Source organism: Rhipicephalus sanguineus, chromosome 2 (assembly GCF_013339695.2).
Source record: "Rhipicephalus sanguineus isolate Rsan-2018 chromosome 2, BIME_Rsan_1.4, whole genome shotgun sequence".
In the NCBI taxonomy this organism is placed as follows: Eukaryota; Metazoa; Arthropoda; class Arachnida; order Ixodida; family Ixodidae; genus Rhipicephalus; species Rhipicephalus sanguineus.
Window position 1 is genome coordinate 22,538,757 of NC_051177.1, and position 12,818 is coordinate 22,551,574.

Below are 12,818 nucleotides of genomic sequence, written 5' to 3' on the forward strand. Positions count from 1 at the left end.
CTACCGTTTTTTTACTATTAACCGTCATCTGCCATGTACAACACCAGTTCGCAATTGTACTTAATGCTTGATTTAGTAGGACCTGATCGTTAATGCTAGATACTTCCTGATATATTACACAGTCGTCTGCGAACAGCCGAATTTGGACGCCAATGTTCTGAACAATATCGTTAATGAATAGCAGGAAAAATAGAGGACCGAGAATGGAGCCCTGCGGAACACCAGATGCCACCGGAGCTGAAGGAGAAGCTGTGCCATCAATGACTACACATTGCCGCCTTGACGAGAGGTACGCAGCAATCCAGGACAGAAGACGATCATTTTTAAGAATGGGCTTCAATTTTAGTATCAGCTTCGAATGGCATACCCGGTCGAAGGCTTTTTCAAAGTCTAGAAATATTATATCTACCTGATTATGTCTGTCTAACGCTAAAGCGAGGTCATGTATTGTTAAGACCAGTTGGGTTACTGTAGACATCCCTCTACGAAATCCATGTTGCCGATGGTCAATCAAATTGTTGCTCTCAACAAAGGAAGATATGTGCTTAAATATAATATGTTCAAGCAGCTTCACTGAAGTACATAAAATTGATATTGGCCTGTATGAAGAAGGTGATGAATGGTCGTCTGATTTAGGTATGGGGGCAATTTTAGCAAATTTCCAGTCATCTGGAAGTTCCGCTCGAACCAGTGATTTGCGATATAGCAGAGTTAAATACTTCGCGCACCATTCAGCATATCGCACTAGGAACGCGTTCGGTATTTCATCAATACCAGGAGATTTCTTGGTGTCTAAATTAAGAAGCAACGTCATGACCCCCTCCTCGCTAACGGATATGTCATCAATAGGCAGTATTTCTTCGAGAAGCGAAATTTTTGGAGCACTGGCATTATCCTGAGTGAACACAGAACAGAAATACGTGTTTAGTATTTGAGCTATTTCAAGTTTGTCGTCGAGTACTGCGTCACCGACGGATAGACGCGGCACAGACTTTTTTTGCGGTGACAAGTATCGCCAGAACTTATCAGGGGATGAGAGAAGAAAGTTTTTCAGTCTCACGTTCTGGAAGTGCTCTTTTGCTTTTTTGATGCCGTTTCCTAGCATAGCGCGTAGCTCGGTAATCTTTTCTCCGTTAGCGTTTGTTGGATGACGTTTGTGCCTAGTTCTCGCCTTTTTAAGTTTACGCCCCATTCGAACGAGGTCCTTCGTCAACCAAGGGTTACAGCTGCGTACAATCTTTCGTTTTTTTGGCACGAACTGCGCAATGCATCGAAAAACCAATTCCTTAAAGAAACGCCACATTTGTTCGACGGAGCCATTTGTTGATTCGTACAGAGTGCTGAAATCGGAGAACGAATTGTCAAGCAAATCCAGTACATCGACGTCACTAGCATGTGTAAACAACGGGATTGTACTTTCTTTTACTTGAAGTTTCGAAGAAAACTGCATTTCTAAAGTTAAGGATACAATCTTGTGATCAGATATGCCTTCGAAAATATCAATTCTTGGATTCCGCCTTAATAGCTCATTGGAAACAAGAAAAAGGTCCAAAACAGACACCGCAGTTTGTTGAGTACGTGTGGGCAATTTAACTAATTGGGTTAAGTTGTGCAAGATGACGAGGTCAACGAATGGTTGAGACGCGTCAGTAAGAGCTTCTGGGAAATCGTCTGACCAGTTAATCGCTGGTAAGTTGAAATCGCCCGCGAGTAACAGGTTGCCGGAACGAATAGTGTTCAAACACAAGAACTCGTTGAGGTTTTCAGTAAAGGAACAATCAGAGCTCGGCGGACGATATATACCAACAACAATCAGGTTGCATTCTTCAAGGAATAACTTAAGCACAACACTTTCAAGTCCCGGCACATTAGGTAATCTGGACGCTCGTAGTGATTCCTTGAGAAAAATAGCGACTCCGCCTCCCCTACCGTCACGATCATTGCGGTAGATTCTAAAGCCATTTGGTATTAACTCGTGGTCACTGATATCTTGATGCAGCCAGGTTTCGGTTACAACTATGATGTGCGGATTATGTGCTGTAATGATACTTTCCAATCAGCTAACTTGTTAAGAATGCTACGAGCATTTATATTTAGACATCGGATACTTTTCCGGCAACCTCTACTAGTTCACCGATTGCGCCTAAGCCTACTCGTGCTCTGAACGTCAGAAGCAGAAGTCTTCTTATCTGTAAGAATAGGAACCCTCTTGTTTTCGCTGCTATCCCATCGAAACAGAGTGCCATCGATGTTAATCTTGTCATATGCCAGTTTCACTTTCTTTCCCTCGCTTCTTTCTTTCGCAGCACTTTCCCACAACTGCTTGCGCAGTATTCTAGTGGCAGCAGAAAAATCTTCACTCACGGAAATGTTCTGGCCTTTAAGCTTGTGGCAATTTCTTAAAACATTTATTTTTTCACGGAAGTCAATGAACTTTAGGACAACCGGTCGCGATTTGTTTGCTTGTCTGCGTCCTATTCTATGGATTCGCTCAACAGATGTTACTTCGACATTCAGCGTCTTCGCAAATAAGCCATCGACCACATTCGCGAAAAGCGACTGTGGCGTTTCACCAGCTTCCTCTGGAAGGCCAAATACAAGAAGATTATTGCGACGGCTTCTGTCTTCTAGGTCAATGAGTTTCATTTCCAAGTTGCGAATACTTTTTTCGAGTCCCGTGATTTTGGTGCCAAATTCTTTTAGCGTTGACGTAGACGCTTCAACCTTTTGCAGTTTAGATTCAATTATGTCCAGCCTGTTTTGCATGAGCTTTTGGCCCTCCAGAAGTTGCTGAAGCAGCTCATTAGTGTTGGGTCCCGGATTTGATTCTACGTCACCACAAAGCATAAGCAAAGAGAAAAGAACGCCCTTTGCATACGAACAAAACACACAGACACTGTAGGGGCACGCCAGCTGGAGCAGGCAGCGGTCACTAGACCTAATAGATGCGTGTTTGTTACTAACCTGCATAAAATGCAGAAAAGGATTCATTGTGATGTTGACTGGCGGCCAGCTGACGTGCCCACTGAAAGAATTCCAGCAGAGCCGTCTTCTTATGAAGGGAGCAGACGATGTCGCAGGGGGCGGTGGTATCCAGTCAGCTGATTCAAGCTTGTGCTCGAGTGCTTGTGCGCACCCTCCGAAGCGATGTGCAGGAAAGACGGAACACACGGAATCACCGCCTGCACCGATCGTCCCCGCCGTTCCAAGAAAGAAAGTCTGCATAAAAAGCAGAAAAGGATTCATTGTGATGTTGACTGGCGGCCAGCTGACGTCTTCTCGTCCAGGTTTAGCATCTGCTTCCGGCCCCGCCACGGTGGTCTAGTGGTTATGGCGCTCGACTGCTGACCCGAAGGTCGCGGGATCGAATACCGGCCGCGGCGGCTGCATTTTCGATGGAGGTGAAAATGTTCGAGGCCCGTGTACTTAGATTTAGGTGCACGTTAAAGAACCCCAGGTGGTCGAAATTTCCGGAGCCCTCCACTACGGCGTCTCTCATATTAATATCGTGGTTTTAGGACGTTAAACCCCCGATATTATTATTATTATTATAGCGTCTGCTACCAGCTGAGGTCAAATGAGTTGCAGTGGCATAGTGCAGTAGGCAGATGCATCGGCTTCTTGGTGCTCAGGTTGCGACTGTCCGTTCATCAGGGACCGTGGCCTGGACCCGTACGAGCACTTCACTCTCTCAGAGACACCGAGATAAACAAAATGGCTGAACTCGCCGGTGGTCGCCTCTGTATATATTGTGCGCACATTATTCACAGCCTCCGTCCTTCGTCTGCTTCACCCGGATATATATATATATATCCGGGAGGCGAGAACGCTCGTTTACTTGCCAAAACGCTTCTCTATTTTGTTGTACTTTTCCAGGGCCTCGATGAACTCGGACAGTAGCACGTTCCTGTGGCTACCCAGGTCCCTGCGTCGAGAACAGCAAAAGACACATGAAAGCACGCAAATTTGAGAGCTACATCAGATAGTATATTTGAGAGGTACGAGAAACATTGTACAATGACTATTTTCTAATGCGTATTGAAAATTCTGCCTCGTGGAGATTCATTGCGCGTATCAAGTGGCCCCCTTTGGCATAACGCTGTGAAGAAACAGAAACACCGCCAAAAGTGTTAAAGGGGTACCGACACGAATTTTCGAAGGCGACTTTACTTTGCCATACAAATCTTCTGTATACAGGCACGGCTCTGCGCCAGTGTGAAGCCCAGTAAATGCTGATAGGATATTTTATTTTGATATTAAAGTCCAATTTCGCTGATATCAACACTAGCGTGACGTCAGGCTACAGCGTCAATTCTGGTGACTTCACGCACTAGTATGGCTAGTTGTGATGACCTCATGCACCAAAACATTCAAAATAGCCGCTTGTGCGTCACTAAAAACATTGGAAATGGCCGCTTGTGCATCACCAACGGAGCCAGGTACGGAGCGACCGTGGAAACGTCACGATATCTTGCCCGAGCATGCACGTGACGGGAAGCTCATGCCGTGTTGTGACGTCAGGGTACAGTAGGAACTGAAAACCACTATTTCAGGGTGCAATTCAAAGTACCCAAATATCTCTTGATTGGCCGAACTTGTGACCAGAAAAGGACAAAGCTGTAGCGGCCAGCTCGGTCGCCGAACTTGACTTCACGGCTCGAACTGACCCGGCATTTTTTTTATACACGCGAGCAATCGGTGGCGCTCACGTATATTCGACAATGTACGAGAACGCTGTTCTTGTCACACGTACTACAGTATGATTAAGCGCGCCTTTTATGAAAACCGCGACTACCTTTACGAGGTTTTGGGCAACGTTTGTTTTGGGTACAAAAAGGGTCTCATGCACTTGCGCGATAACCCGATAACAGAGACAGTTCGTTAAATATGTTACGCCAAAAATTAAAACTTGGTAAAGCCTCATGATGCGGCATTATTCGAGCCGAACACAGTGCGTGTAGCTAGTGCAGGGGGTTTATTTTGTCGTATCTTTGCTGTAGCATCGAGCTAAGCATCCTCAAACTTTTATACCGCGGCTTCACTCACAGTATTTCGCTGTAGTTTATGTGCCAAGCCGGATAGCCCAGAACGGAGCCCCATCCTCCAAAGCGCATGGCAAGCTGCGGCTCCGGCATTCCCCTGTACTCGGCTGCAGTACGAAAAAAGAAAGATTGAAAAAGAAGAGGAATATATGAAAAAGATAAACAGAACGAGCGGCGAGATGCATACTGGGCAGTAGGCGGCAGGATAGGATGGATTCCTTCATGGGTTTTGGAGAGGTTTCATTGGCAGTACACCTGTAGCATGCTGCTTCAGATGGACATGATGTAGGATAAAGTGACATACAAAGAGGTGAGTATTGCGATGGCGTGGCCAGGGGAGAGAGGAGGGGGGGGGTTCGAACCTCCTCCCCACCTTGGAAATTTTTGAATTTTGCATGTGTATATATTCACGCGTAAAGTATACTAGAACCCCCCTCCCCCCCGGAAAAAAAATTCTGGCTACTCATAATCATATCGTACGTGGTTCTAGCACGTAAAACCCGATAAGTTATTATTAAGTTCATAAAAGCAAAAAAATTGTGAACCACCCGGGCTACCTTCTGCCACAAAAAGGACGGATAGTTTTATATATATATATATATTATAATTTATCGAGCTTGACAGTCACATTAAAATTCTTTCATACGGTACACGCTGCGCGTGACTGCTGCAAGAGCTGTAGTTGTAGAGAAAGGGAGAAATTTGTCGAAGGAAGAGGTGGGCTTGCCTTTGATGTATTTATCTAGCATCTCCTGCGTGATGTCCTTTTCGTCGATGATGCCTAGCTTGCAGTCGTCGCAAATCTTCCTGAAAGCCGCGACGAGGCCGCCTTTGCCGTCGACCGGCGTCACCACGTACACGGGAAGGCCCGTGAACTCTTCCTCGCCGCCTTGGGTGCACTCGTCCTCCTCGCCTGCAGACATACATCCCCTTTGAAGGAGTACGTGCTGCTGTTCCTGGTTTGACTAACACTCTAGTCGCGTACGTTGATTAAGCAAGGAATCTCCATGGATTTCTTATACTTCCCGTCCGCCCTTGATCCCAGCGCTCTCTCAATTGGGGTGAAAACCGAATGAAACAGAGCGGCCGTCCATGGCGTCATGTTTTACTATAGTCAATCTACGAAGTGTCACCTAGATGCTTCATTCGATAAAACTTGCACTCCGTGTCATGAACTCCGCTAATATATATGAGGTTTCAGACTCTTCTTGCTTGCTGCAATACGTACTCATGCAGACACGCCTAGCGCAGAATCGAAAGCCATCAAGTTTGTGCGCGTTTTTCTCTGACTCAATTTCATGGCGCACAACTATAGCACTGTGTCACCCTGGCAAGATGAGAATGGCGCACAAACTTTCTGTGAGTCGGCGTCAAATAACAGATTCCTGTTTAGACACTTAGCGCAAATCTGACATATATGTCTCGTGAAATGCGATCCGGAGTCAACCCCCATAATATACTTCGTGAAGACATAGTCGCTGTATCAGGGACGAAAGGATCGAAGAGGCGACTGTAACGTTCAAACCTTCAGGTCTGGCCACGACGAACTCGACGGCGCTTTTCTTGTAGCGAGCGTCTACGAGCGTGTTCTTCATGATTTCCTTGAGAGTGTCCAACTTGTTCAGCAGGGTTCCTGAAACACGAACGCATTGCCTATACGTGACTTGACGAAAGCGATGACGTCATCGTATGCGCAAATATGTGCACGGGACACAGAAAGTTTGAAAAGGGCAGAACTGGAAATAATATTCCAAGTTGCATATTGCGTGTACGTCATGTGTCACGGGCACGTAACAGAAAAGTAGCCTACCCTCCACCCTCTTATCTAAATATTATTGGGTGCTACCTGCGCATTCATTTAATCTATATTCATCAAAACCACGCAGCTTTAGTAAGGGAAAGTCCAATTATTCGTGCTTTCTAAAATTTTTGGTCAATTAATCATCATTTAATAATCATTCTTTTTTTTAGATGCATACAGTTAGCTGGCAGATTTTAGCTTTTGGAGTTCGCCGTGCAGTTCGCTCGCGTAAGCCTCCTATTTGTGCGCTGCATTTTTATTTGTATATCGCTGCTTAACTACTTCGTCATATGAAGGACACACACAAGGCGGGAACCTCTGTTCTTTATTTGTTTGCTCAAGACTTTAGCCATTTGACTGTTACAGCGTTGGCACGATGTGCATGTACTATAAACTAGAGACAATGTCGCGGTAATGCTATAGTTATAAGAAACGCAGCAATCAACAGCGACAGCCCTCTGCACCTCACGAAGTGTAGCGCTGCCCCCGGGATCAGCCCACCTTTGACCACCCGACGATGTCACGTGACGACGTCATCATATGGCGTCATGTCATGGCGTCACAAATTCTAGCGATGTTTGATTCACGTGATGACGTCATAACAGCCGTCATCGATGGCGTAGGTCACGTTTTTGTCTGTGCACACCGCTCGTTTTCTCGCCATATGCCCTCGCTCGGAGGAGGTCACGTGGGTACCCCTTTTTTTCTCCGGCCGTGTTTCGCACAGGGTCTCCGCGCAACGATGCTCTTAAGGCCTTAATACTTGGAGGATGATTATGACGATTGCGTCAGTCATACAGACAACAGCTCGCGAACGAATTCTATTGGAACTAATGGCAACTACCGTCACATATTGTTTACACATAAGTGAGAACAGCGTGTCTCACCGTTAATATCGTAGGCAGATGCTGACTCGACTCCCAGCGCCAGGCACCAAAGTATGACCTTGGCCACAACCTCGAGGTCGATCTTCTCTTCGAGAAACAACAGGCCCACGTGTCGGGGCTTGTCGGCGAGCTCGTGCGTCCGCTCCTTGATGACCACCACGGAGGCATAGCCCGTGGCTGCATTGATTGCCGCGTGCTCAATACGGTGGCGCCACTTGCGCAACCAGTACTTGGTTGTCATGTGCGCCAGCACGTAGTACTGGATCACCAGTAACACCGCATAGCCGAACACACCGGCCACGGCCATTGCCAAATTGCGCAGGGGCCGGCCGGGCACAAAGTCTCCTGCCATGTTTCCTGCGTGCGCCCAAGGAATAGAGATGCTGGGTGTGACAAAATAACTCACTTGGAGGGGGGCACTAATCTACGAGTTCTCACTCACTCTCTCTCTCTGTCTCTCTCTCTTTCTCTCTCACAGGCACGCACGCACGCACGCACGCACACACACACACACACACACACACACACACACACACACACGCACGCACGCACGCACGCACGCACACACACACACACACACACACAGCTTCTTTAACGCCCACCTATATCTCGGGTGTTTGTACCCATCGAAATGCTGCCGCCGTGGTCGGGAGTCAGACGCATGCCCTAGAGCCAAAACCAGCCAAAACAGCCTTGACGATGACTATAAGATGGCGCGTCCTGGTAGCTTCAGACGCGGAAATGTCAAAACCTTTTTCCAGCTGTGCCAAAAATATTACCGATCGTTTCCTTATGGTCGTGTTTCTTGCAATAGAATCAAACGACGCAACACTCAGCTGCAATTAAGCCCCCAAGTGAGCAACTGAGTCCGCTGTCTTAATCCAATAAGTCATTTCAGAGTCGCTTCTTTCGCACATCTACGTATGATGTTGGATAAGCTACAAAAAGAAAAGAAAACGCTCTTAAGGCTTCCTTCACGCACAGCCTGCGCAGTCAGCGACAGGGCCATATGTATACTGGCTGGTCAGGAGCACAGTTTCATGCTATGCTTGTATGCCTTCTTCTAAAGCTTTATTCCTATTGATGCACCCCGAAGTTTGTAAAAGCTATGCGATAAACTGAGCCGCACCACTGACGCCATCTGCTACAGCGATTTTTTTTACTTGGTGCGCAAATAAAGATAGTATACGGTAACTACCGTGGCTCCGACGGCCTGATTTTCGCCATATCCGCAGTTTTGACATATCAATTCTGTTGTGCACCAATACACAAGTGTACTGTACATGCACGTCGTTGCTTATCAAAAGAGCTACTATTGTTGAAGAACATATCTAGCCTAACAGTGAAAATAAAAATGTCCACCTGCTGTTAGCCATCTCTAAATGTCACCTGAAACGTCAAGAAGGGGATTTACAAATCTTCTCTTGCCTACAGTTTACTTTTTCAGCGTACGTACAGCTGTTGCCAAGTGCATACATGTTCAGGAGCGAGACAAGAATGGGACGATGGATGAGACACTGGTAGTTCGTTAAGTGTACGTATGCAAGATAAATGTCGCGAATCTGGTTACAAATAATTTCGGCAAATTCACTGCGGTTCATGCCTTTGGCAATCCTTCCTCTATGTTCTCGATACCGTCTCGGCGAGAGCCCTCGGCAGCGGGTTCCGTGAAAATAGCGAGCTATGAAGCGCGTTGAGTGAAACAGGCATAGTGTATCGGATTTCATTTGCATACGCTGCAGTAAAACCTCGTCCATACGTTTCTGAAAAAAAAAAACGCGAGAAAAAACGTACTATGCGGGAAATCGTGCAATCCGAATTCACAAAAACATCGCTCGGTTTACCGGGAAATCGTAGCGAAACGGGAACGTATCAACGAGGTCTTACTGTATATAAGAACTGGGCGAAGCGATGCCGATTCATTAATCGGCTCCTTGCATACTTTGCTCACACTCACCTGCTCTTGACCACCGTCTTTGACACTCTATGTTATGTAGTACGGGAAGCCAGCTTCGACTCCACAATCACGTGGTTAGGACTGCCGCACTAATCGGCAAACTGTACAGTGCTGTTCCGCTACGCAAGTATACAGCGACTGCTGGTCCCGCCGACTTCTGCAGCTGCGGACCGTTCGGTCCCGTTCAACCGCTCTCCCTCCAACTCTTTCCAGCAGAGAGGCTGACAGGCGGAAAACGAAAGGGCGAAAATAAAAGTGTCGTGGCTTTCGAAACGGCAAAGCCGTCGTCCCAAGTACCGATGTACCTGCTATTACGTCAGGCGAAGCTCGAGTACCCGGCACTCACCTGGCGAGGTCAGCGGCACGTATTGCCGGTCGGCGCGCCCTAAAAGCAGGCACTATACGCTCGAGGCGCTCGTGAATGTCCCGGTAACGCCATGATTGGAAACAAAGCCGCAAACTCTGGACGTCAAGCGTGCGTGGACGCACCAAATAAAATGAGTCGCTGATTATGAAACAAGCGGCTTGGAGGCAAGGGAACAAACAAGCAAACGTTATATTGTGTACAAACGCGTGGTGGCGTAAGCCACAGACGCAAATTATTTGGCCGTTGAGTTGCAATATGAGTTTGCGCACTACACATTGTTAATTTACGGCGTCTCCATCACCTCTGCTAGTGCACCTACGGTCATGGTCGTGTTAATTTAATGCGTGTGAAAACTGTGATGGCCCCTCTTAGCTCCTACGTTTAGTTATCGAATTTTGTGAACTGTGATATTCCAACAGTTTTTTACTGCTTCTGTGCGCTATGTTGTGGCCGAAAAGTTACTGTGCAGTGGAAACTGTGGTCTTAAAATTCGGTATATTATGTATGGCAGTGCACTGTGCAGTGATGATCATTACAGTCCATCACCGGCTTGAAGACATGTCCGCACACGATTTTGTATATCCTTAAGTACTAGGTGGATGCTTATTGGAGTTAGCTGGGCTATGTGCTTCGCCATGATTGTTTGTATAGCCCCTACACTGTGAGGATTTTGTTTTCGTACCTCACAGGCGTTACCTGGCGAACTGCACGTATTGTTGCGTATTTTCTTGCCGCACAATTACTTTTAGGACACCCGCTATTTACAGAGAGAGAGAGAGAGAGAGAGAGTAAAGGTTGTTCACTGGTCCCGAACGTCCGAGCCCGAGCTGCCAGTGCTGTCAGTTACGCAAGTACTGACAGCTGCGGAACGCGTGAGTTCTCTCTTGCCGACACTGTTTTACTGCGAAGTCGACGCGTTTGAGCTAGGAAATGTTTCAGTCACACCCGTCCATCCTTTTCGTGATTCATGCTGGTGCGACAGATAATAACAAGGCAGCCAATGGCCCGATAGAGATTACTGTGACTGTAGAGTGAGGACTACGGTGCTGCGAAGCGACGACGAAGGCACGACGACGACACAATGACGTCAAGACGACGACAGTTCGCTGACTGACGTATAAGAAAACGATCACGTAGAGTTATCGAGATCACGTAACACCTTTTAAACTTATCAAGGCGTCGGAAGCTCGTGAATGCTTTTTCACAGTCCCAGAGTCAGAGAAGTGAAAGAGATGCTGGTGTCTGGCAGTTTTCTTTTTACATGGAAGCTGTCTTAGTCTACCCTGTGCCGTCGTCGTCGCCGTCGTCGTCGTCGTCGTCGTCGTCGTAGTAGTAGTAGTAGTAGTAGTAGTAGTAGTAGTAGTAGTAGTAGTAGTAGTAGTAGTAGTAGTAGTAGTAGTAGGCGTCACGCAGGCCACGTGACGTCAGGTCACGTGATGATGTAATTAATGCTGATGCTCGAGATTATGATGATGATGCACGTGATCTCGCTGGCCAATCACACTCGCGCGATTACGACATCGCTGTCCGACGGTTTTCACAGCGTGTAACTGGCTGAATTTATTGTTATTCTTTAATATTGTGTGGTACCTTCTATGGCACTGAGGAGAACACAATTAGAGTGGCGCAATGCCTCAGGCACTAACTTCACGGTGGCAGCCACGCGAGCCCATGACAATGGAGTGCCAAGGCGCCGCGAGGAGCTCTCCGACGAGGCACAGCTAGTTTGAGTAGCGTATTTTTGCGTTTCTTCGGCGCATTTTCCGTGTGTGTCTTGGAAGTCTCCGCGTGTGCTGCTTTGGGAAGCGCCGGTGCGGGACGCGCCGCAAAGCTTGCTTGACAAACATACTTGCTCGAGGAAGTCTACTGCATACAGTGGCCGCGAATACTCCGAAGAAGAAGAAATGAGAGGATCGCTTCCGGCAAAGCTTCCTGCATCGTGGAGCCAGCGCGAAACGCCTCGTGCGGCGGCATCTCGATTCGACGAAAGATAGAGCGAGCAGGGAGCGGCCACAAACCGGGGCGATCTTGCCGCGCAAATTTTACTGGCCGAAACGAGAGAAAGAAAGGGGTCGTGAAGAGGAGGAGGGGGCGCTATTTTCTGCAGCGCCCTCCTTAGGAGTATACCTCGGTGCCCATAGTCGGCCACATACATCTGTCGTTAGAGTGTGATTATCGTATGTAGAAAAGCGGCTTTCGATGGATAACAAGACCGATCATTTAACATGTCAACGGCGGGTCGCACACGTGTAATGACCACACGCACTATGATGAAGGCAGGCACCCCTGCCGAAACGGTAGTAAAGCTGTGTTTCGCGCGTATGTCGCGACTTCTGCTTCAACTGCATATTCCACTGTATCCGGTAAACTTCATCCTTGCATAAATAAATAAATAAATAAATAAATAAATAAATAAATAAATAAATAAATAAATAAATAAATAAATAAATTCAGTGGGAAAGATCAGTGGGTCCGGTACGTATAAGAATACAAGAGGGTGCACGTATGAGAAAGCAATACTTTATGTCTAACGTTTCGGCCGTGGCACGGCCTTCGTCATTCTCTGAAGAAGGCCGTGCCACGACCGAAATGGTATACATAAAGTATTGCTTTCTCGTACGTGCACCCTCTTGTATTCTCATATATATATATATATATATATATATATATATATATATATATATATACAGTTAGGGTGTTTAATAGACGGCACTCAACGACAATGCGTAATGGCGACAGTCAGGGCAAGGCACGAACTGTCTGC

General features: G+C 47.0%; 1 protein-coding gene across 1 annotated transcript; it reads right to left on the minus strand.

Annotated features, from left to right (window-relative positions):
- Positions 1–3,833: 3,833 nt before the first annotated feature.
- Positions 3,834–9,829, minus strand: LOC119382512 (dehydrodolichyl diphosphate synthase complex subunit nus1-like). The gene is made up of 6 exons (XM_037650224.2): positions 9,688–9,829; positions 7,731–8,087; positions 6,568–6,675; positions 5,770–5,955; positions 5,047–5,149; positions 3,834–3,925 (listed from the first exon to the last, which is right to left on the minus strand). Exons 2-6 carry the CDS (start codon positions 8,080–8,082, stop codon positions 3,835–3,837), a joined length of 840 nt encoding a protein of 279 aa, XP_037506152.1. The 5' UTR covers positions 8,083–8,087; positions 9,688–9,829; the 3' UTR covers position 3,834.
- Positions 9,830–12,818: the final 2,989 nt, after the last annotated feature.